At 60.8% G+C, this 24209-nt stretch overlaps 1 protein-coding gene across 12 annotated transcripts in view; it reads left to right on the top strand.

The window, feature by feature from the left end:
• The window catches only part of ELN (elastin), a 29256-nt gene that overhangs the window by 3573 nt on the left and 1474 nt on the right, over positions 1-24209 (top strand). The window contains exons 2-36 of one of the 12 annotated variants that reach the window (XM_081297892.1): positions 2129-2179; positions 2985-3014; positions 3277-3309; positions 5305-5334; positions 6736-6771; positions 7200-7292; positions 7510-7605; positions 7685-7753; positions 8400-8447; positions 9291-9362; positions 9695-9724; positions 10140-10211; positions 10710-10751; positions 11111-11170; positions 11362-11412; positions 13065-13154; positions 13237-13296; positions 13842-14015; positions 15133-15186; positions 15640-15804; positions 16003-16044; positions 16128-16253; positions 16915-16971; positions 17814-17942; positions 18019-18075; positions 18664-18766; positions 19455-19495; positions 20886-20951; positions 21036-21095; positions 21237-21323; positions 22149-22187; positions 22383-22436; positions 22729-22785; positions 23239-23268; positions 23762-23812. In XM_081297892.1, the coding sequence (XP_081154018.1) occupies positions 2129-2179; positions 2985-3014; positions 3277-3309; positions 5305-5334; positions 6736-6771; positions 7200-7292; positions 7510-7605; positions 7685-7753; positions 8400-8447; positions 9291-9362; positions 9695-9724; positions 10140-10211; positions 10710-10751; positions 11111-11170; positions 11362-11412; positions 13065-13154; positions 13237-13296; positions 13842-14015; positions 15133-15186; positions 15640-15804; positions 16003-16044; positions 16128-16253; positions 16915-16971; positions 17814-17942; positions 18019-18075; positions 18664-18766; positions 19455-19495; positions 20886-20951; positions 21036-21095; positions 21237-21323; positions 22149-22187; positions 22383-22436; positions 22729-22785; positions 23239-23268; positions 23762-23812 (2355 nt within the window). Of the gene's footprint in view, positions 1-2128; positions 2180-2984; positions 3015-3276; positions 3310-5304; positions 5335-6735; positions 6772-7199; positions 7293-7509; positions 7606-7684; positions 7754-8399; positions 8448-9290; positions 9363-9694; positions 9725-10139; positions 10212-10709; positions 10752-11110; positions 11171-11361; positions 11413-13064; positions 13155-13236; positions 13297-13841; positions 14016-15132; positions 15187-15639; positions 15805-16002; positions 16045-16127; positions 16254-16914; positions 16972-17813; positions 17943-18018; positions 18076-18663; positions 18796-19454; positions 19496-20490; positions 20816-20879; positions 20952-21035; positions 21096-21236; positions 21324-22148; positions 22188-22382; positions 22437-22728; positions 22786-23238; positions 23269-23761; positions 23813-24209 lie in introns of those variants that run through there. The other 11 variants (XM_081297889.1, XM_081297891.1, XM_081297885.1 and 8 more) reach the window with 11 other exon arrangements.

Genomic DNA, 24209 nt, shown 5'->3' with positions numbered 1-24209 from the left:
GGGCATTCTTGGCAGGAAGCGCGCTTCTGTCGAGGAGGTGGGAATGCGGGTGACCCGCTGGGCTCTGCCAGGAGCCTGCCACTTCTCCAGGGCCCTTTCTCCACTCGGGTCCCATTTTCCTCTCACCTGCCCCACGTTGGAAGAGAGACAGGGCAGAAACGGCTGCCCCAGGGTGGTCAGGGTTTGGGTGTGGGGTTTGGCCAGCCCTGTCCAGGATCTGAAATGTGGGCGTGGAGAGTGGGGAAAAGGGAAGCAGCGTCCTCCTCCGGAAAGGGCCTGGCCACAAGTCCAGCACCAGGAGAGAAGTGGGGTTCAGCCAGGCCTGGCAGCTGCACAAGTCTGAGATGGGGAGACCCCAGGGCAGACACGATGGAGTGAAACAGGTCAGACCCAGATCCATAAGCGTCCTCTCTGCCTCCCCTGCACCTGCTTCACCCATCGTTCACTGAGCACCTACTATCCACCCAACCCGAGCAGCAGAGTGGGAAGAAATGGAGATTAGAGGTCACCGATAGTTTCTTTGTTGTTGTTTTGTTTTGTTTTGATTTGATTTTTGAACAATGACTCTGGGCCGGGTACCGACAAGACACAGCCTCTTACTTGAACCCTTGCAACCGTGCAAGGCAATGAGGATCAGCCCCACTTTGAAAAAAGGAAACTGAGGCTCAGAGAGGTTAAGTGACTTACCTGAGGTCACACAGATGGTAAGAAGCAGCAAAGTTAAGATTAGAAGCCAGGGGCTAGGGGGGATCTGTCCTGACCCCCCTCCGGCCCCTTCCCACCCACCTCACTGTCCCCTGCTGTCTTCTCTGAAGCCTGAAGGCAGAGAAGAGAGGACAGAGGGCCACGAGGGAGGAGGGGAGAAAGTGCAGGAAGAGAGGCTGAGGCAGAGAGAGATGCATTGGGAGCTGGAGGCCAGAGCCAGAGAAGGCACCAAAGCTCCAAGGCAAGCCCTGTGTGGACTTGGCAGCCGATGACAGGGCCGCCTGCTCGTTCCCAGCAGGCCCAGCCCCCTGGGGCCACTCCTCCAATCCCCCAGGCTCTGGCCAGATTGCTCACACACTCCAGGACTGGACCGCGGTTCCCGGAGGGCCGCAGACCCCAGTGCTGGCTTTGGCATGGGGTGGCCAAGACAGCCAGCATCCCCAGCCCTGCTGAGCTCTAGCTGAGGCTGACCAGGCTCAGGGGCCAGCTGGGACATGTCACCCGGCCCTGGAGCCAGGCATCTGGCCACGGTGCCTCTCAGATGCACTGCAAATCTGCGTGGCACTGCCCCTGAGCCAGCCTGTGCCCCCTGAGACGCCCCAGCCCCCTGGGACAGGGCGGGGCTGGAGCCTTGGCAAGGTGACTGGTCGAGGTTGGGAGCGTTCTGTGGTGGAGCCAGGGCCTGGTTTGAGACCCAGCTGGTTGCCATGACAATGGCTCAGGCCTAGGTCCAGGGCCAGCATGCCAGTATCCTCCAGTGACAGCTTCACTGGTCCATGGGGACTGTACTCGTGACCTTGGCCAGGGAATTAGCTGTGCCTTAAGAAACTATTCACTTTGCTCATTCATGATGTCTCCCTCCTGGACCCGGCGCCTCCCTAAACAGCCCTGTGTCAGATGGCCAGGACTCCACCCCAATACTGTTGCCCAGTGGTTCGGGACGCTGACCTCACGCCATCCTATCAGGGTGGGAATGGCCGCGATCTTGCTGGCAGCCACTGCAGCCAGCTCTGCCCTCCCACAGCTCTGGCTCTGACCCGGGCTGCTCAGTGCAGGAGGGAACTGTCTGCCCAGCACCCAGTCCCAGCCCCACGCAGAGCCCTCTGCCCCTTAGGAGATCAGGTAGCACCACATCACATATTCTCAGAGGCGGGGTCTGGGTTGAGCCCAGGCCCCATCTTGTTTCAGCTGCGTGACCCCAGACACATCCCTTAACCTCTCTGAGCCCAACTTCACATCTGTTAAATCCCTGAGAGTGATCCCCGCCCTTCCAGCCTCCCGGGGCTACTTTGAGAAGCGAGAATTTGAAAATGTAAACAGAACCTGCTTTGTCAACAAAACCATTACCATTCTCCATGTTTATCCATGTCACCAAAATTTTATGAGTTCTGACTGATGAAAGACTCTACCTCCTTCCTTCCAGGGGTCCCAGGGGCTGTTCCTGGTGGAGTTCCTGGAGGAGTCTATTATCCAGGTAGGACACTCAGCAGCCACGTACCCAGGTGGGCAGAGGGGATGGAGATGCTCAGAAGAGATGGCATGTTTTGTCACTGCAAGAACATTAGCATGCCTACCCCTGGGGACCCACCAATCAGCCCCTTGGGAGTGCAGCTAACACGGCCCTGATTTACAGCTGCAAAGAGCATAAATATTCTGAAGGATAAAACCCAGCTCTTGGGGAGGAGGGCACGGGCACACATTCCTACCTTAGGTTTCACCGTCTCCTAACCATGAACCCCGCTCTTGGCCACCCATTCGAAGCAAATAATTGTAAAGAACAGAAAAACCGCAGCTCACAGGAGCAGTCTTTGCAGAAATTTGCACAGCAAACCACCTATCTGATTGGCAGGTGTGATTAACTCAACAACTCAGGCCCCAGGGCGACGTGTAGTGTGGGTCCCCGGCCGGTGCCGATGAGGACTGTGAGTCCCCGAGAGAGAATGGGCAGGATGTTGGGACAATGGTACTAGGGAAGGGGGACTTTTTTTTCCTCTATTAATCTAGGGGGAAACATAATGTTTTTAAGTCAATTAAAAAAAATTGAAAGGAGTCTTTTCAATACTGGAAAGGTAGGTGGGCGTTCAGAATCAGAGGAAGCCTGGCAGGACCCCAGGGCACACACTGGCCCCAGGATATTGATCCAGGGAGGAGAAACGGAGGGTCACAGAGGTTGACCTGCCCAAGGTCGGGCAGCCGGGCAGAAGTCGGCGGGAGGAGGGATGGAGAGCCGCTTCTCTGGAGGATGCTGATGGGTTTTTTTTCTCTCTCTCTCCTCACAGGGGCTGGTCTCGGAGGCCTGGGAGGAGGAGGTGAGACCACAAACCAGCGGGTGGGGGGGTCCTGTGGCCACACTCACCCTCAGGGCCCAGATTCCCAGAAGGTCCAGGTATCAAGGTCCCAGATTGAGTGTCCCGTGGGAAGACACCTGTCTGAGAACCGAGCCCTCAGACCTCTCCAGCCCTTCCCCAGGCTCTTCCCTGGGCCCCTACCGACCCTCAGACCTCCATCCTCGGGTGTAACTAGTAAGACGCGGGCCGGTGCCCCCTTCACCCCCATCTCCTCTCTCTGCAGCTCTGGGGCCTGGAGGCAAACCACCAAAGCCAGGTAAGAGTAGAGGCTCAGAGTCCTAAGGAAAGGCCGAGAGGCCGGGGAGGGCTGACTCACGGCACTGGGGGGCGGGAAGGGGAGGGGAGGGCCGCAGCAGGGGTCCTCCTTTGGAAACAGGTGCCCAGCTCTATCCTGTAAGTGCCCACGCATCCAGCTCCCAGAGACAGCCCTCTGCTCAGGGCCTCAGAAACAGCCCCAGCGCTGGAGGCTGAATTAGAGATTGAGGTCCCAGTGGCCACCAAGCCTGTAAAACAGCGCTGCAGGAGCAGGCACAGACGAGGGCCCCAGACTCCACCTGCTCGGCCTTCAGACCCTTGATCCCAAACTAACCCCTGTCTAATCCCAGATCGAGACCCCCGATAGGCCTGAGCTTGATGCCGATCTGAGCCCTTATCCTGACCCCTGACCAAGCCCTGAGCCCAACCCCAGGCTGAACCCTGACCCTCACCCCAGACGCTAAAGTGGACCTCCCTTCCGGCCCCAGGCCCCGTCCAGCTGGGTCCAAACTGGGGAGCTTTCCAGTAGGAAGGCGGGGTAGGTCTGTCCAGGCCTCACCCCCGGGGGCTCAGATCTGCCCCTGAGGGCCACCCTCAGCTCTGGGGAATTCACCCCAAGGGGGCGTCTCTTGGGGACTCTGGGGGATGAAGAGCAGGTGGAGGCCACAGTGTCTCCACCCAGATTTATGGCCCCTGGTGTGAGATGCTGCACATGTGGCCTTGGCGTCCCCACCCTGCGCCATACGGCCCTGGCTCTGAAGCCCCAGGCTCCAGGACACAGCTTGGCTGCCCAACAGCTCTTACGAAACCCTGGCGGCCCCTGATCCAAGCACAGATGGATCCACAGGCTCCCCTTCCTAAAAGCCCATCTGCGTTGTGAAACCCCGGGGCGGGGGCCAGCGGGAGAAGCAGAGGGGTGTGTGGGCAAGAGGGACCCTGGGGTCTGAGGGGTCTGCCAGGCCAGAGACCGGGCCCACTGCTTCCCCCTGCTTGAATCCCATCCTCTCTTCCTGGAGCGTGAGGGCTCTTAGCAGGGTCTTGGGAGGCGGAGAGAATACAGGGATGGCCAGACGAGCCGTGCTGTGGAGAGAGGACCGTGCACAGCATAGAAGGCCCAGGTGTGGAGGTCACACCTGCAAAGACAGAGGGTGCATTCACTGATTGACCCCATAGACAGTGGAGGTACCAGGCCAGGTTGTCATTAAGTAATGGAGGGAAGACTGAGGTACCTGCGTGCAGTATCCCGATGGATCGTAGCTAAGTGAAGCTTCTACGGATGAAAGACTTAGGTTAGACTTCCAAAAGAACTTCCAACTCAGGCCAAACGAATAGACCAAAAGGAAAGTCAGGATATCTCCTTTGGAAGCCAAGAGCACTGTCTGGAGGAGGAGGGCTGGATTCCATGACCTCCCTAAGGTCACCTTTCAGCCTCAGGATTTAGGGCTACAAAGGCTTTGGCAGAGCCACTGTGGCTACCCGAACGAAGCTCCCTACATCCGGGCTGGGGGGATGTCCGGGCCTGCCCAGGCAGGACGGGATGGGTCACAGGCAGCGCATGTCATGCTTGGGAACAATTAATCCCTTGGTGATAGAGGGTGGGTGGCCTGGCAGCTGCTCCTACACGTGGGCCCCGCAGGCTGTCCCCGCCCTGGTTCAGGCTCAGCAGGGGACCAGGCAGCTGGGAGCCTGCACTGCCCACGCCCGAGCTCTAGCTGGAGGACAGCTGCCCACCCAGAGTGGGGGGCAAGGACAGGACCGGCTGGGGGCACCCCTGGGCGCGCTGGTTCCCAGGAGGCAGGGAGCGTTAGGGCCACCTGCAGATGGGGAAGCTGAGGCTCAGAGAGGGAGGGGAGGTGACTCGCTCCTCCACACAGAGCCGCAGGGGCAGGAGGATCTGAATCAGAACTTTCTGACTCCAGAAATAAAAGTCGTTGGGCTGGGGGCTGGGAGGGTGGGCTCTGGGCCGTGCTCAGCCCCTCCCCTTTCTCCTCTCCAGGTGCAGGACTCCTGGGGGCATTTGGAGCAGGTGAGTCCAGGGAAGGGCACACACAGAGGTGGAGCTGGCCCCAGGGGGAGAGCATTCTGGGGGACCGTGGGAGAAGGACAGACATGCACAGGGGCTGTCTGTCCCCAGGCCTGACCCCACCCTGCCCCAGCCTCTCCTTAATTCCACTCTGGTCCCATCTCTTCCTTCCAGCCCCTGTGGACAGGAAAGATCTGAGCATGTCCCCTGCCCCTGGGAGCTCAGGAAACAGACCTGGCTTGGGGACAGCCACTGCCAGAACCAGGAAGGTTTGGGGACAGCCACTGCCCAATGCCAGGAGGTTCACCAGGCAGCCCAGGCCCTGTCTGTCCACCTCCAGGGGCAGTTACAGACACATCTTACAGAGGGACTGCCTGAGCTTCCCAAGGCCCAGGCCACGCAATTAAGAAGTGAGTGGGGCCAGGCACAGTGGTGCCCACCTGTAATCCCAGCGGCTCAGGAGGCTGAAGCAGGAGGATCGAAAGTTTGAGTCCAGCCTCAGCCACTTAGTGAGGCCATAAGCAACCTAGTGAGACCCTGTCTCAAAATAAAAAATAAAAAGGGCTGGGTTTGTGGCTTGGTGGTTAAGCACCCCAGGTTCAATCTTCAGTACCAGGAAGAAAGAAAGAGAGAGAGAGAGAGAAAGGAAGGAGTGGGCAGGGCTGGTTAGAAGAGAGACCACACCCAGCGGGAGCCACTAGTCTCCCCCAGGGCTCAGTAGGCCCCGTGCTGGAGGTCCCTGGAGAGTGTTCCCCCGGGGCCTGGACCCTGGCAGCCAGGACTGGTGCTCGCAGGAGAGATTCTCATAATTGGAAACAAACCTGTGTAGCTGTAAACTCCAGCCCAATTGCCCATTGTCCCAGCCAAGGCCGAGGAATGTCCCCTGGGAGGGGCAATGGGGCCCAGATGTGGGGAAGAGAGTGCCAGGGACTCATCTGGCTCTAGCCACCAGGCTCCTGGACTGCGGGGCAGGCTGGATGGAAGGACAAATGATGGGGACAGACCCAGGTGAAGTCAGAGGCACCTGTGAGGGAGAGGGCAGGCCGAGGTAGGGCCCCTGGCTTGGCTGAGGCCTAGCCTGCAGCCCGTGCCCAGCTCTGGCCCTGCAGGAAGCCCTGCTGCCTCTGGTTGGCTGTTAGGGGCACAGCCCTTCCCAGGTCGCCAGGGGCTTCGGCACAGTCCTGTCTACACAGCATAGTGCATGGTCACTCAAGGGTGGCTACCCTTTTAGCAGAATCACGCAACATACCAAAGGCCTAAGGAGCAGCTTAGAGACCAGAGTTGTGACCTGCTCGTCACAGCGCTGCCAGGGTCCTGCCCCCACTCTGGGAGACCCTTCTCCCCTTGGGCCAGGGCTGGTGCCCACACACCACCCTCCTCTCATCTGCTGTCTTTCTCCTGCAGGTCCTGGAGGGCTTGCGGGCGCTGGCCCCGGGGCAGGTGAGTGTGGACACCACACGAGATGCCCGACGGGGACTGGTGACTCCGCCCAGTGGGGACTGAGGCTAAGACCACTTGCTTCGAGCAGCCATGTGGGGCAGGAGGGGGTCCCAGCTGGGTGAGGGGACTATCACAAGGTAGTGATGAGGACCAGATGGAGGCTGCCCAGGGCATCAGCTCCCCAGGGCACTTGGGAAGGCATGGGGGGGGGTGCTTGGCCCAAAAGATCCTGCCCAGTGGAGCCGGGGACCCCCTGGCCTCCAACACAGCGTCCAGTCCTCCTGAGCGGCCGTGGCTTCCTGGCTGAGGTCTTGTAGGGAGTAGAGGGGCCTCAGTTGAGCTTCCTGAGTGGGCAGGGCCGGCGGGCTGGGGCTGGGCAGTTTCCAGGGTGCCGTGCCCAGGACCTCACCCTGTCCTTTCCTCTGCAGGGCTGGGAGCCTTCCCTGCAGGTGCCTTCCCAGGGGGCGTGGTGCCAGGTGGAGCTGCTGGTGCTGCTGCAGCCTATAAGGCTGCCAAGGCTGGTGAGTGGGACCCTCCAGGACGGGCCATCAGCCCCTGGCTTCCCTGGGCTCCACTTTACCTTCTCTTGCCCAGGGGCCTGCGAGGCGGATGGGCAGGATCCTCATCTCCAACCTGTGGAGGCTCGGGAGGCAGCCAGGGGGGTTAGTGGCAGGGCCAGATCTCTAGGGCCTCTGCCTTCTGCCGTCCCTCGAGTGACCCCTCCACCTGGCCCTGCAGGTGCTGGGCTCGGAGGCGTCGGCGGAGTTGGCGGGGTTGGTGGCGTTGGCGGAGTCGGTGGCGTTGGCGGAGTCGGTGGCTTAGGAGTGTCCACAGGTGAGGTGGCTGACCTGAGTTCCCTGGGCGAAGCCAGTGGGCCGTGGAACCAACCCTCACGTGTCTCCTGCTGTGCCAGGTGCCGTGGTCCCTCAGGTCGGAGCTGGAGTCGGTGTCGGAGCTGGAGCGAAGCCAGGGAAAGTGCCCGGTGAGTGTGGAGTCTCCGGGGCTGGAAGGCAGAGGTCAGGGAGGTGCTCGGGGAGAAGTGGCAGGGCCTGGCCTCAGCAGGGCGGGGGAGATGGCCAGGTCAACAGCATGGGACCTGCTTCTGTGGAACGGGGCAGAGGGCCCCCCTGGCCCTTCTAGGAACTTGAAGCAGAAAAATGCTTCAGAGACAAGCTTATGGCAGGCTCTTGGGGGACCATGTGGACACTGAGGCTCAGCATCGAGAGTCAGAGTGGGAGGGGCTGTGGCTGGTCCCCGCAGAGCCAGGGTGACATCCTCTGACTCTTCATCTGGTACTCATTCCACCTCACCAAACCCTGTAGGAAGTGACTTGAGGTTCAACAAAAGGCTGCCTGTCTACTCAGCAGGGAGGGGACATCTGGAAGCTGTTAGCCAGAGGTGGGCTGGCTCCAGGAGACAGACAGAAATCCATGCACAGGAGGGTCAGCAGATGACTTCCGAGAGTCGTAGGAGGAGGGACGCTGACACCCGATGTCTGTCCCTGGCTCCCGCAGTGGGCACAGGGCTGCTCATTGGGATCCCTGGAGCTGCCTGGGGGGGGGGGGATTGGTGGAGTCCCTGGACTCTGAGCTGCTGCTCATGGTACCTCCTTCTCTTCCTGCCTCCAGGTGTGGGGCTCCCAGGTGTATACCCAGGTGGCGTGCTCCCCGGCACAGGTGAGGACCAGAAAGCAAAGGGAAACTTCTAGAAAGAAAGCAGCCCCCATCAGCCTCCCCAAAACCGCACCCCCACAGGCAGAGGCCAGCAGAGGCCTTGGGTCCTGATCAGTGGCTGTTTTCTTAAGTGTCAGAGCTCCGGCTAGTGAACAGAGGTCCCTGGCACTAAGCATCAGCCTCCCTGGCCCCACCCAAGCCCTGACCCCAGGCCCCAACCCCCCTCACAGCCCAGGCAGGCCCCCAGGGGTAGACCGAGACCCCAGTGTAGCCAGCTGTGTCCTCAAAGTCGTGAGTCACCAGGGGGCCTGCCCAGCAGGCCTGCCCTGCAGGAGACCCCGAAAAGCCACACCACCCCCTTTCCCTGCCAGGGCCTGCCACCCCACCCAACATGTGACCTCCTGAAATCCCCCAAAAGCCCAGATCCAGGCGATTCTGTGGGATTTGCTGACAGAGTGGCCCCCACCCCCTCGGGGTCAGGTCAGGCAGCCCAGCCCCAGGGCAGGAGGGAGAGGAAGGAGACCTGGCACTCAGTCCCAGGCCACCGCCAGGAGGCTGCTCTGCGCACACACAGCCACTTTGCCCCGACTCTGGCGCTCCGTGCTTCTCCCCCGAGGGTGGGCAAGGTGGATTTGTGATGAAGTCCACTCAGGCCTGAGGCCACGTGACTGCAAAATAGGGTGAAAGCTCGGCCCTTCTGACCTTGGGCCGGGAAGGGGAGGAAAGTGCCCAGCAACAGGTCCCTGTGAGCCATGCCCATCACAGACAGATCCACCCAGAGACCCGAGGCAGGATAGGGGCCAAGGAGGGCCTTTTGCCATAGCCATAGTCCTCTTTGCCCCGCAGGAGCTCGGTTCCCTGGAGTAGGGGTGCTCCCTGGGGTGCCCACCGGAGCAGGAGTCAAGGCCAAGGCCCCAGGTATGCAGCCGGCTGGGCTGGGCCCCTGGGGGAGGCTCTGCACCCACTTGCAGGCTCCTGGGGGCTGGACAGTGGGTTATGGGGGGATCCAGGGCCTACCCAGGGTCCTCTGGAGGGCATTCTTGTGCCCAGCCCTGGACCTACAGTCCAGGAAGGGCAGCCTGCTGCTCAGAAATCCCAGACCGTGCGCAAGGACGGGACGAGCTGCGAGGTCTGGGTACAACTGGCCCCTGCCGGAGTCTGCCCGCCCCTCTGTGCTGCCTGGCCAACGTTGTCCCCAGGCCCTGTGCCCATGGTGCCAGGGCTGCCGTGACAGGATTTTGTCATTGCAGGTGGAGGTGGAGCTTTTGCCGGAATCCCAGGTGAGACAGGGCTGACCGTCTCAGGCCAGGGGGAGGGCAGGCAGGTGGCCAGCTGGGCAGGGGCTCTGGCCCTGGGAGGAGCTGGGTACCCAGCATCCATCCAGATCTGGGAGTCCCCTCATGGCTCCCACTCGGGCCCTGAGCTGACTTCAGCAAGAAGGGACACCGATCCCAGGCCTGTTCCCTCCCCCAACCCATCTGCACAGAGCCCCAAACTGCCAAACCCAGCCCCCTTCAAGGAGGGCAAGACTATCAGCTCCAGCAGGAGTCCAAGACCCCCGGGGGATCCTGCAGTTCCCCAGAAAGTGGCCTGTTGAACTGCTGCTGTCTGAGCAGGAAGCGGCATCCATGGAAGGCGCACAAGGGGCTGCTGGCCCAGGGAGCTGGGCCCTGATTTTGCTTTCGGTTTCCACAGGGGTCGGGCCCTTTGGGGGCCAGCAGCCTGGGGTCCCACTGGGGTACCCCATCAAGGCACCCAAGCTCCCAGGTGAGTCAGGGGCCTTCAGGAGGAAGGACTTGCTGAGACTCAGCCTAGGGGGACACAGACGTCCTGGGGTGGGACCGTGGGGACTGGTATTGAAGTCACTTCTGGTCACCAGTCAAAGAAAACCTGGGGAAACCCAGCCACAGACATTAGGCACACGTCCCTGTGCATGAGTGCGCACGTACACAGAGACCCAAAGCTCTGAGGGAGAGCCACTGTGTCGACGGTATTGGATACCATGGGAAAGAACCCTCCGCCATCAAGTCACCCGCAGGGCCACCCCCCACCTCAGCTATCAGCCAATGGGATTCTTCCCGTAGAGAGGGACCCAAGGACAATGCTCAGAACTCAGGGCCAGGTGGGCCCTGGACTTGCAGGGGGAGGAATGTCCCGTCAGACCCAGGGGGAAGGGGTCCTCCCTCCTCCACATAGGGCTCTTGGGGGAGGGTGGTCTGTCCACCCAGGGGGGCAGCCCTGGAGCCCACCCTGCTCTCTCCTCAGGTGGCTATGGACTGCCCTACGCCAACGGGAAAGCGCCCTTCAGTGAGTCCGCCCTTGTGGGCCTTAGGGGCCCAGAGAGGGTGCCTCCACCCCAGCCCTGGGCAGCAGGATGGACTGTTGGAACGGGGGTCTCCAAAGGACACAGCATGAAATGTGGCCTTGGCCTGGTCCTCGCTCCGGGCTTCTCCCTCTCGTGAGGCCTCCAAGAGCCTGTCCTCTTGTCTGTCCTCTTCTGTGCAGTGGGAATCCCAGGGCCATGTGCCCATTTGTATTTGTTCTCACTCCTGCTGGGGGTGACACAGGGACACTCAGGGCAGCAGGGCCCTGCAGGGAAGGGCAGGGGCGGCAGAGGTGGCCAAGTCTGCTTGGGTAAAGGTGACGCCAGCCCTCTCCTCTGACAGGCTACGGACCTGGAGGAGTGGCTGGTGCTGCGGGCAAGGCCGGCTACCCAACGGGGACAGGTGAGGCAGCCTGGTCACTCCCAGGCAAAGGGGCCCTGGTCATTGTGACTGGCAAGTGTCCCTCCAGCCCTGCGAGCTCTGCCTGCCGCAAAGCCCCTCCTCACCCCTGTGTCAGAGGGCGGGTCATCCTGCGGCTGGAAGCAGGTGGGCACCATTCTCAGAATCTCCCCTCTGACCCTGTCCTCCCCCAGGAGTGGGCCCCCAGGCAGCCGCAGCGGCAGCAGCTAAGGCAGCGAAGTATGGTAAGCACCTCTGGGGTCCTCAGCCAACCCCAACCCACCCACAGCACCCCCTTACAGTTGAGAACCGCCTCACATCTGATCCAGTGACCCCCAGGCCCGCATTGATCTATCCCTCCCTCGACTCATCCCTCTCCTGTCCATCCATCCCTCCTTCCATCCATCCCTCCCACACCTCCCCTCCCCACCCATCCCTCCACATCCCTCCCTCATTCCTCCCTCTCTCCATCTCTATATCCCTTCCTCCATCTATCCCTCTGTCCCTTCACCCATCTATCCATCCTCCCATCCATCCATCCATCTATCCATCCATTCCTCCCTCCCCACCCAGCCCTCAACCTCCCTCCCTCATCCTTCATCCCTTCCTCTCCCCATTTCTACTTCCCTTCCCCCCATCTATCTCTCTGTCCCTCCATCCATCCATCCCTCCATCCACATCCCTCCCTCCATCCATCCCTCCCTCCATCCATCCCTCCCTCCATCTATCCATCCATCCATCCATCCATCTATCCATCCATCCATCTCTCCCACTCCTGTCCCTCCCCACCCAGCCCTCCACCTTCCCCCCTCCCTCCCTACATCCACCTCTATGTCCCTTCCCCCATCTGTCCCTCTGTCCCTCCACCCATCCATCTCAGAGGTGGGGGCAGCGGGTGGCAGCTTAATGGAGGAGGTTGGCCTTCTCATGGGAGCTGAATGGAGAAGAGGGACACATTGTTCCTACCTGGGGCACATCGGGAAGGCTTCCCAGAGAAAGTGATGTTTGACTCCAGCCTTACACTTTATGAGGAGCCTGCCTCGAGGTTGAAAGAGGCAGGAGGAGCGTGAGCAGGGCGGGGGGGGGGGGGGGGTGCCTAGGTGGTCAGAAAGACAGTTTGAGGTGGGGCCTACACAAGCATTTTTAAAACTTAATGGTTTCGCATCCATTTAATGCATACCATAAAACCTTAACGCGTTCCTCAAGCCCGGATCTCTTGGATGGCGTTGCCGCAGTATGGCGCGGACATCCCATTCCCATGCCATGGGCAGGGTGGGCAATTGTCCCCTGCCAAAGAAACCCTCAGCTCAGGGTCAGACCACAAGGGCTGAAGTCCCCTCCTCTGTCCCCAGCCCCAGGGAGCCCTTCCTGTTTCTAGGGTGGGTCAGAAGATGTCTCCCACCAGCCTGGGAGATAAGAATGTGAGGAGGGGGACCTGCCCTTGGGGGCCCCACAGGCCCCCCTCAGGCCCCAGAGGCCAGCAGGGGCTGGTGGGGACGACTGGAATGCGGGAGCGGAGAGCGGGCAGGAAGGGGCTGCCAGGGCCGGGCGGCCAGGCACTTGGATGACGAACTTGGCCGGGTCTTCGGAACACAGGGAAAGGAAGCCTCGAACATTCCTTTGGGGGCCCCTCTGGCCCAGGGAGCAGCGGCTTGTGGTTTCTCAGTATGTGGCAGTGATTAGGGCTGGATCTGTCCGGAAACGTCCAACTCCCTTAATGAGCGTGTGGAAAGGGACCCACTGGGCTTCAGGAGCCGAGGCAGGGCCCTCGCAGCATATCCCAAGGCGCCAGGGCCGAGTTCCCGAAGGAATGGTGCTGGTTCCAATGCCTGGAGACCTTCCTGCGCGGCCCCAGGGGGACCCTGAGGAGCCACACGCACTGTCCCTGTCCCACCAGGTGCTGGAGGAGCTGGTGTCATCCCTGGTGTCGGAGGTGGTGGCATTCCTGGCGGGGCTGGTGCGATTCCTGGGATTGGAGGCATTGCAGGTACTGTCAGGTCCAGCAGGGCTGCAGGTGGCCTTGAGCGGCCACAGGCAAAGGACCTCACCCTCTGTGGCTGTCCTTCCAGGGGCCGGGACTCCTGCGGCTGCTGCTGCTGCAAAGGCAGCCGCCAAGGCTGCGAAGTATGGTGAGTGATGCTAGATGGCAGGTCCAGGGCACAGGGCCTGCCCCGGTCTCCTTGTGGGCTCTGGAGACCCAGTCCTGGGTAGCTGGAGGGATTTGCCTGTGTCCACCTGGGGAGCCTCCTTCTCCCCTCCCACTCCTTGAACTTGCCCATTCTGGTCACTGCACCTGGGATGCCATCTTCTTGTTCTCTGTGAATTGAACGTGTAAGGGGCCCTGGGGAGCACTGGCTCCTCCCCACCCACCCCACACTGCCCCCATGCCCCAGGGCTGTTCAATGGCCGAGGTGCCCACTGGTGGTAGTTCTGATCTTGCTCTAGAAATCAATCATGCTCTTCCCAGCCGCAGACCCAATCCTGCTAGTCCTTCAGGCTCTCAGAGTTCCTCCCGACCTCTGAAGAGCTGGATCCATGCAGAGCAGATGCCAACTCACCTGAGCAATTCTGCACTCAGACCCTTACCCTTTAGTTCCCCTAGACCCCTGCTCTTGGGGGTCTTCAGAGGCCCCCACAAGGCTTAGGCCAGAAGAACAATCCTTTTTCTTCGCAGGAGCTGCTGGGGGCTTAGTGCCTGGTGGGCCAGGAGTTAGGGTCCCAGGTGTTGGGATCCCAGGTGTCGGCGGAGTCCCAGGTGTTGGGGTCCCAGGTGTTGGAGTCCCAGGTGTTGGGGTCCCAGGTGTTGGGGTCCCAGGCGTTGGGGGTCCAGGCGTCGGGGGTGTACCAGGTAAGCTGGACTTGCTTCTTGTGTGTGCATGTGCGTGTGTGTGAGAGAGAAATAGACTATTGCTGAGATTCTGGGGTCCTCCCCAAGACCTCACTCATCTGTCCACACCCTCGGCTCTGCCTCACCCCTTCATCCTCCCTCCCTCAACTATAACAACCTCCCACCTAGCTGCCACCAGCACCAGCTCTTCTATTTTCCTTCTGGCTATTGCTGTGCTGCCAGAGGCAAGAATCACACCTTTTTCACCTCTGTTTCCAACACTTAGCTGAGTAGGTTCTCAGTAAATTGTGGATAGATGGGTGGGTGGATGGGTGGGAAAATGGGTGGTCACATATTGGCCATGCAGATGAGCAGGCAAATTGATGGATGAAGGAGTGAGTGGGTAGAAGGATGAGCAGATGCAAGAATGGATGGATGGATGGATAGATAGATAGATAGATAGATAGATAGATAGATAGATAGATAGATTAAAAAGTTGGATGGAAAGATAAATACATAGATAAAAAGACAGATGGATAGGCAGCTGGGGAACTAAAGTAGTTAGAAGGATGGATAGATAGATGGATGATTGGACGGATGGATGGATGGATGGATGATTAGATGGATGGATGGATGGATGGTTGGATGGATGGATAGATGGTTGGATGGATGGATAGATGAATGGATGAATGGATGGATGAATGGATGGATGGATGGATGGATGGATGGATGGATGGATGGACAGATGGACGGACGATTGGAGGGGTAGGTGGATAGTTGGATGAGCAGATGGATAGATATGTGGGTGGAAGTGTGGACCAGCCAATGCAAAATGGACGGCTGGGCAGATGGTTAGCTGAATGGGTAGGTAGGCAGGTGTGTGAGTAAGTTGATGGATGGGTGGGTGCATAGAGGAACAGGTAGGTGATAGGTAGTTGGACTGAGGTCCAAGGATAGACAGACAAATGGACAGACATAGAAGTAGGACAGCAGGTGAATGGATGGCTGAGCAACTCTATCTTGACTTGATAGAGAGAAAGAAGATGGACCGACAGACAGGTGGGTGGAGAGAGGACTGTGCGCTGAGCATCTCTCCTCTATTTTCTCCTGAACATTTGTGTCCCTTTGATCTTTTCAGGGGCCGTGTCACCTGCTGCTGCTGCCAAAGCAGCCGCCAAAGCAGCCAAATATGGTTAGTGTCCTGCCCACCCTGTCTTGGCCTCTACTTGCCTGAACCAAAGGGCTCTCTGGTCTGCTTACTCAGACTTGCAGAGCAGGTCCCTGGCAGAGCTGGGACATGGAGGGGGCGGGCACCAGGAGAGCGAGTGTCTTCCCAGTGGTCCCCCACCATGAAGCCATAGGCTGAGAGAGTCCCAGAATGACTTTCCCCAGAGAGAGACCCCCTCAGAGGAGCCCAAGCCTGGGGATGAGCCTGCTCTCAGTCTCCCCCACAAAGGGAGCCCTCTCCAAGTGCTCAGAGAACAGGGAAGTCAAGGGGGGGCTGAGTTTCGTGGAGGAGGCAGACGAGGGGCCCAGGCATCCCTGTTTCCTGCCCTTGAGGACCGGACGTGGGGGAAGCGGACATCTTTTCCTCCTGTCCTCCTTCCCTGAGGTGCCTCCCCACCTGGTCATCTTCCCTCTGCAGGGGCCAGGGCTGGAGTGGGCGTTGGAGGCATCCCCACGTACGGGGTTGGTGCTGGGGGCTTTCCTGGCTATGGTGTTGGAGCTGGCCTTGGAGGTGTCCCTGGAGCTGGCCTTGGAGGTGTCCCCGGTGCTGGCCTTGGAGGTGTCCCCGGAGCTGGCCTTTCCCGTGAGCCTAAGTTCTCTCTAGTGGAGGGGGTGGAGCTCCCCCAGCTGGCTCTGCAGGGTGGGCAGGGAGTGTGGGCTGGACTTCAGTGTGCTCAAGGACAGTGGGGACAGGGTGGGACTCTGGTGCCTTTTGGGGCCAGGAGCTGGAATTCTGCCGGCTGAGATGGGGTCTGAGAGTCTGTCCCCTCTTCCCTTGTAGCTGCAGCCCAAGCAGCCGCTGCGGCTAAAGCTGCCAAGTACGGTAAGTGGTCCACCCCCAGTCCCTGTCCTCCCCCACCTCCTGCTCCCCAAGAGCTGAGCACTGGACACTCTTCTGACCTCCAGGTGCTGGAGGAGCTGGAGCCCTGGGAGGGCTGGTGCCAGGTGCTGTGCCAGGTGCCGTGCCAGGTGCCGTGCCAGGTGCAGTGCCAGGTTTAGTGCCAGGTGTGCCAGGAGCCGGAGGGGTGCCAGGTGAGCAGTGTCCCCCACTGAGAGACGGGTTTGGTTTGTCTCGCAGAAGGGTCCCTGAAGGTGGCTGGAAGCATCCGCATCATTTTACAGATGGGATGGCTGAGCCCAGAGACAGGGAGGGACCATGATGTCCCCAAAGTAGCCCAGAGGGAAGAGCCCTGGCCTTTAATCCCTGGCAAGGCCCCTCCCTGCCTAGGGATGCTGGGGGATGTCACCTGGCTAGGTGGCATCAGATTCTGGGTTCCACCCCTAGCACGGCAAAATTTAAAAATAAATTAAATTAAAAAGCAATTCATTTCCTGCAATAGTTTGGATCCTGGAGCTTTCAGGATTTTAAATAATTACCTGCATTCAAAGTAGAAAGCTCCACAAATCCTTTGGGGTAGGTCTAGGAGAGGATCATGGTGCCCCTTTCCAATCACTACTTTGGCCCAGGGCTGGATTCTCACAGGCTCCACCGAAGCCCAAAAAGGGCAGGGAGGTGCCCGGGGGCCAGGGGTGGTCCTCAGAACCTCAGAACTCAGGCTGGACCTGCGTGTGCGTCCCTGTCTCCAGCATAAGGTTGTGGCTCAGGAGAAACTTCTGTGGGGGATTTTGGGAAGGCTGAGAGGGGGCAGCGGGGCTGGGGATGGCTCCCCATTCCCTGTCTTCACCCACCCAGGAGCCGGGACCCCTGCAGCTGCAGCCGCCAAAGCAGCCGCCAAAGCTGCCCAGTTTGGTAAGTGGCCCCCCCAGGGCCCGACCCCTGTTCCAAAGCATGGCTCTCGGGTTCCCTGCTCAGAGGTCGGTCATATTCTGACGGTGGGGACTCTCCTCGCCCTGGCTCCTCTGATCAGCTCTGGGGGCTGGTGACATTGGGGAAGCAGCTCAAGATGGCCCTGGAGAGCACCCTCACACACACCGTCCTCCACCCCAGCTGAACCCGGCCTGGATTCTGGGCTCCATGCTGGGTTCTAGCCACCTCTCCCTGAGTGACTGGGGTCCTTCCTGCTACCTTCTGAGGGCCACCCTGGCAGCCCCGGGCACACACACTTTACTGAAAGTGGACAGTGGTGGCATCCCAGCCAGTGATCCTTCTTCTTCCGATCAGAATCCCAGGGCCCGAGAGGCCCGAGAAGGTTCTAACTCCAGGTTCACCGACCTCCTGTCTCCCAGGAGGCCGGCTCTACTCAGCCCCTCTGCCAGACATGGAGACAGAGGCCCCAGCCTTAGGAACCTGCTCACGGCCACAGCTCAATGGCAGCTGAGCAGAGGTTTAAACCAGGTCTGCCTATCTTTAGTAAAGTGCTCCCTTTCCCTGTCACTCTCAGGTCTCCAGGGGTCCTTGTCCCCCAAAAGGCCTTGATCTCCTGAACTTGCACAGACTTTGTATTAGGGAGGAGGAAGCTGAGACTCATCATGGGGAAGTGTCCGGCCCAGGGTCTCGTGGCCAGTCTGCCCTGGCTGGGGAGATAACCCATGGACCCTGCCTCTGGACCCAGGGCTCTTTCCAGCACCTTCCTTCTTCTTTGCTCAGGCCTTGGTTAGCCAGGCCCTGGGCAGCTATGGGTGCTCTTGCAGGATTGGGCCCTGGAGTCGGTGGAGTTCCTGGTGGAGTTGGGGTTCCTGGTGGAGTTGGGGTTCCTGGTGGCATTGGAGTTCCTGGTGGCGTCGGAGTTCCTGGTGGCATTATTCCCGGTGGTATCGCAGGTGAGTGTCGTGTCTGAGAAGCCTGGGGGTCCCCTGCAGGCCCCATGGGCACCATCCTGAACCCCCCTCCTTCCAGGAGCAGGACCCGCTGCTGCCAAATCCGCTGCTAAAGCCGCCGCCAAAGCTCAGTACCGTGAGTGCCCGCCTCTCCCCCGTGCCCAGAGGGCCCAGGGCCCCCCCCGCCCCCTGCACACACCAGACCCACTCTGCATCCGGCAGCATCATCAGCCCCAAGAGAGCAGGCGGAGGGCCTGAAAGCACAGATTCAGGGAGAGGGAGTCCTGGGTTCCAATCCTGGGTCCGAAAGAAACTGAGTGACCTTGGGGTTCTAGCCGGGAAGTCAGCAGCCCAGCACCCGCCTCGTGCGCTGTCAGGAGAATTTAGTGAGTTCACCCAAGATGGGAGGGCAGCAGGCAAGGCAGGAAAGGAAGTGGGGTCTACACCGCAACCCCAGGTTCCAGCCTGTGGATGGGCTGGACTTGGTGGCCAGTGGCCATCTCAGGAAGACTGTTCCAGGGCCACAGAGCGATGGATAAAGGTAGGGAGTCTGGAGATGGGGACAGAGCCATGGAGGAGGTCGCTGCTCCACCGGGGGCCCTTCCCTTGGGGTCGGACTCAGCTCTCAGGGCGGGACATCTCCAAAGGGTCAAGCTGCCTGCTGCCCAGGTGGGCTCCCTGGAGGAGGAGGCAGGGCTCAGTCCCACTGCCCATGTCCCCACAGAGGCGGCTGCTGGGCTGGGTGCCGGGGTTCCTGGATTAGGAGCTGGTGCCGGGGTTCCTGGATTAGGAGCTGGTGCCGGGGTTCCTGGATTTGGAGCTGGTGCTGGGGTTCCTGGATTTGGAGCTGGTGCAGGTGAGGAGGTTTCTAGAGGTTATACAGAAACTGCCCCCCTGAGCTCAAAAGCAGGAGACCCCTCCTCCTCCCAGCACTGCCCCACCTCCCCCTGGCACCCAGAGGTGCACAGTGAACCCTCCATTAAATTTTCCTCGGCAGTCAGAGACAACTGGGGTCCCAGGGGGAGGCAAAGCCAGGCAGAGGTCTCCAGGCTGCCAGGTTTCAGAGGGAGCCATGACAGGGCTCCAGACCTCAAAAAAGCCCACCTACCCCCCAAGGAAGGAGGTAGGAGTCCTAGGGTCCTAGCCCCGGGCCTTCAGGAATGCTCCACGGCAAGGGGGCTCCACGGCAAGGGGGCCACTAGGAACTCCAGTTCTTCACCATGTGGTGACTGAGCCCCACTTGGTGCCCAGCCACAGTGGGCCTGGAGGGGATAGGAGGGGACAGGTGGAGAGAGGAAGCACAGTTCAGCCCTCAAGCCCCCACATCAGATTGGCAGTGGTGGCCTGGTTAAACAGTAAGCCCGATATCTGGTGGCGAGAACTCCTGGCGGGAGGGTCAGAACTTCGGGGCTTTGAGGAAGCAACATGGCCAGGGAAGGCAGGGTGGGCTCCCTGGAGGAGGAGGCAGGGCTTCAGGCAGGGGCTCAGCTGCTGACCCCCCTTTCCCTTGTCCCCAGTGCCTGGATCGCTGGCCGCTGCAAAAGCTGCCAAATACGGTGAGTGTGACCCCCCCCCCCCCCGTCCCTGCCACGCCACAGTGGTACCCTTGCCACCCGCTGGCCTGACGGCACAAGGCCAGGTGGGCAGGACAGAAAGAGGCAGTGCCTAAGTCACGTTGCTGGCAGCTACAGTTCTGGCCCCTGCCCACTAAATGCTTGTGGTGCCTCCAACCCCTGTGACAACTAAAACCCCCCCAGGGGACAGGAACAAGGCCCCTCTGGCCCTGACAGTTTCTTGAGCCCTGGATGCAGAGTGGTGCAGGCCTGCACTGGTGTGAGGAGGCAGGCAGCCTCCGCCTCCTTTCCCACCCTTTGGCCAGAGCAGAGGGGTCTGTTTCCTGCTCCGGGCACCCCGGCCCCCCTCCCTGCCTTCCTGTCAGCCTCGAGGACGTGGCAGAGCTGCTGGCCTTGCCACATGGCACTCTGGACGTCCCGCCTGGCCAGACCCATGTCTGTGGCCCCCGCATTCCTGGCCTCCTGGGAGCCAGGCAGGGGCCTCCACCAGGGACCTGCCAACTGGCCCCCGTCGATCCCCTTGGGGCCAGTTTCCACTTCGGAAAATCCCAGCTTCCTCAGCCCCACCCGCCGCCCCGGGAAACCCAGGGCCCTTCTGCTGTTCCTCACGGGCTGCTCAGCCGGCCTGAGTCAACCCACGTCGCCAGGGAAACGGAGCAGTGTGGTGGGTGGTGTAGCGGGGCGGCTGTGAACTCCAGTGGCTCTTGAGCTGTGTCCTGCCTGTGGAAGGAGCACACTGCTTAACCCCTGCTTGCCTCTACTTTCTCATCTGCAAAATGGGGGCATAGCCGGCTCTGCCTTTCCTGTCATGACGCAATGAGCTAGATAAAACTCACGGAGTCCCATGAACTCCTGTGCATGAGCTGTGCAGAAGCCACCCACACGAACAGTAGGATTTGGCACTTACAGAGTGCATAGCGGGTGTGCCCTACTCTCACACACCCAGAGGGCAAGCAGGGTATTATCACATCCTGCAGGGCATAGGGACTCTGGGGCTCAGAGAGGCCACAGCCATGTCAAGTGGACAAGCCAAGATTTGAACCCAGGGCTGTCAAGAGCTGAGACCAAGTAGTCCAGAGACGGCCATGTTCACAGCCACACTGTCACTCCAGTAGGCTCCCAGCACGGTCCAGGGAGAGGAGGCCTGTCCACTCTGTGTTGGAGACAGAGAGACCAAGACCTGAGGGGGATCCCCCTCACTGAGGGCAGAGCCAGGACTCGGGCCCGGGGCTCAGGGACAGTCCTTCCCCACTCTCCTCCTACTGGTCACATGGGCTGGGCCACGTATCTGCTTCCCTTGTGTCCCTGGGTCAGGGAGGCCCATCCTCCAGAAACGGGGGGCTGATCCTCCACCCTCTCTCCGCAGGAGCAGGGGGTGCTGGGGCCCTGGGAGGCGTCGGGGGTCTCGGTGGAGTAGGAGTCCCAGGTGGTGTGGCAGGTGAGTCGCACCTCGGGAAGGGCTGGCAGGGAGGGAGACAGAGACCTGGCACAGCTCCTCCCTGAGCTCCCGCTGTGTCCCCAGGGGCCGGACCTGCCGCCTCTGCTGCTGCTGCCAAGGCTGCTGCGAAAGCTGCCCAGTACGGTGAGCACGGGACGTGGGGAGCCCCCGCCGGGGTCCATGACGGGCCCAGGCTCGGTCCACCAGAGGACAGCACCGTCCCTCTGCAGGCAGACTTTGCTAGGACTCCCTGACCTGCAGGTTCAATGCCTGCTCTCTCCACAGGCCTCGGGGTCGGTGGGCTCGGAGCCGGAGGACTGGGGGTCGGTGGGCTCGGGGCCGGAGGAGCCGTCCCCGGCGCTGGCTTTGGAGGTGAGGACTGTTCTAGAATCAGCAAGCATGAGGCGCATGTGTGAGAGACAGACAGACAGACAGGGACCAGCCTTTCTTCCCCCCCCCCCCCGCCCCATACTGCTCAGCCTTCCTGAGCAGCAAGGTGAAACAGGAGAAGGGAGGACCCAGCGGAGCGAGTGACAGGTCCAGGGCACCTGGGTGCCCCTGGGTGACTGGAACACAATCTGAAGCCAGGTCGGATTTCACTCTCAACCAGCTTGACAAGGTTTCTCAGCAGGTCACCCAGTCCCTCTAGAGCACTGCATATATGACATTGTGAGCCACTCCACTGCTCAGGCTGTCTCCTCTCCCAGGACGCCTCCCCCTCCCCCACCCTGCAGTGCATCTGCCCCTGGGATTGGGTGGACCCCGCCCTCCCCGCTGGGTCCCTGAGGCTGCAGACCAGGGCTGGGCAAGGGGCAGCCAGGCCACCCAGCAGCAGAGGTCGCCCACCGTCCTCTTTCCTCTCTTCCGACCCACTGACCACCACGAGTGGGAGTTCCTTGGAGGGGCGGTCAGGCCCATTTTGCAGACACGGAGATCAAAGTCTGGAGAGAAATTACTTTTCCAAGTCTGTGCCCCCATGGCCGACCTGATGACATTTTCCTCTCTCTCAGGTGGTCATTGGGTCCCCCTACCTAAACTGGCCTGCAAGCCACTCCCTGTGTGCTCCACAGGATGGGACACACAGCAGGAGCTTAGTAAAGGCTGTTGGAAGGCTGGATGGCGGGGAGTAGGGTGGCTGGATGTGGGAGGACAAGTCAGGGCCTGAACTCCTCGTCCCCCCGTGCCCCGTCTTTCCAGGTGTGTCCCCAGCTGCAGCTGCTAAAGCAGCCAAATATGGTGAGTTATCCCTGCTGGCCTCCTCCAGCAGGCCCACTAGTGGCCCTCACCCCCACCCTGGCTTAGGCCTCCCTCCTGCTCAGGGTTCCCCTGAAAGTCTGTGCAAGACAAATCCTGGCCCCAGAACGGAGACAGAGGGATGTCAGGGCGCCCACATGCGGGCCTGGTCCTGACCCCCATCTGCCCTCTCCTCAGGTGCTGCTGGCCTTGGAGGTGTCCTAGGAGCCACCAGGCCATTCCCAGGTGGAGGTAGGGCTGGCTCTGCTCTAGCAGAGGGGGCTCGTGGAGCCCACATCCACAGAGGACCCGAGGCTGGGGGTGGACAGGGCACTCCAGGACAGGACACACCCTGGGCCAAGGGCAGGCCTCAGGGTTGAGGCAATACCGGGAAGTTCAGAGGTGTCACATCAGGGCACTTGGTGGGGACACGTTTAGTTGAAGAAGCTGCCTGGCTGCAGGGGAGCGCGCGGTGACAGGGAGACTCGGCCCCAGACAGGCTTGGGTGACCAGGGCCTGCCTCCCCCCAGCCGCCAACCCCTAGTTTCCCCTGCAGGAGTGGCAGCGAGACCTGGCTTCGGATTGTCTCCCATTTTCCCAGGTATACCCAGGCGCCATGCCCCGGCCCTTTCATGAGCTCCGCTGGGTCCCTCCTCCTCCCCTGCTTCAGCTCCTGCTCAGAAGGGCTGAGCCAGTGTCCAGGGTTGAACCCCACAACCCCAGGTCACACCAGGCCAGACCCCAAGCCAACACAAAGTCGCCCCATCCCCATTCTGTCTCTTTCCTCTCCAAGGACAGGGAAAACATTGGCTTTTCTAAGCCACATTTCATGCCTCTGGGGTCCTTGGGGGACAGATGGCTTCTCCATCATGTTCCACATGAGGCAAACTGAGTTCAGGGAGTGCAAGGGACCGCTCCAAAGTCACACAGGGAGCTGAGGCCGAAGCCCAGAGTCAGCCCCTCCCACCGCACACCCTGTGCCAGCCTCACCAGCCGGGAGGGTGTGGTAGGCTCCCGGGAGCAGGCACCCTCAGCCCCTCTCCTTACCTTGTAGGTGGAGGCGCCGGGGGCCTGGGAGTCGGCGGTGAGTCTGCAATAACAGATGTCCCCTGTCTGGGGGACTCAGGGCCCCAGCTCCTTTCCTGGAGTAGAGGGAGTGGCTAGTGTGGCCATGGCCCTGGGCAGGTCCTCTGGTATGGGGGGAGCCCCAGGAGGAGATAGGAGCCAAGCCCTTGGGTAGCCATCGGAGCAAGACAGGGACCCGGATCACTCTGGGGCAAGGGACTCACTGGAGAGACCGACAAGCTCCAGAGGAAGGGACAGTAGAGCTGTCCCATGGGTCAGTCGAGGCCAGGCAGCACACGGGGGTCTGACTGGGGTGGGCTGAGGCACCTGCTGAGTGGCCAGACCTCCAGGGCCAGGCCACTGAAAGGCCTCTGGCTTGGGCTGTGGAGGACAGGTTCGGGGCATGGGCAGGCTGGCACAGGAGGCCTTTGCCACCTGCAGAGACAGGACAGGCTGGGCACACAGCAGGGGCGCTGGGAGAGCCCTTCCCCAATTCCACCCTTCCTCCACAGGAAAGCCCCCCAAGGCCTACGGAGGGGCCCTGGGAGCCCTGGGATACCAAGGTGAGTAGAGACGCAGCTCTGGGAAGGGACAGGGGACAGGAGGATGAAGACAGAGGCCAGGGTTGGGGGCCACTAGCCTGGGCCTGGGGGAGAAGAAGGTTCCTGAGATGCTGCCCACCCCCACCTGTAGGGAGGGACCCAGGGAGAAGGGCAGGGAAGGAGAGTGGCTAGAACAGGGGCACGCGAGCCAGAGCAGTCAGAGGTGGGCAGGAGGGTCATTGGCCACCAGCTGGAACTTGCTGGAAAATGCAGATGAGTCCGTGGGAACTGTGTGGTGTGGGTTCTGGTCACCTGCCCTCAGCCACTGATGCTTCAGGTTGTCCAAAGCAGGCATAGCTCTGGCCTCAGTCCTGCAGGAGAGTGGAGGCCCTTCTGCACCCACCTGCCTGCAGTACAT

This window comes from Spermophilus citellus (assembly GCF_964194105.1).
Source record: "Spermophilus citellus genome assembly, chromosome: 6".
NCBI lineage: Eukaryota > Metazoa > Chordata > Mammalia > Rodentia > Sciuridae > Spermophilus > Spermophilus citellus.
The sequence above is the reverse complement of the archived record's forward strand: the minus strand, read 5'-3'. Positions and strand labels throughout refer to the sequence as shown.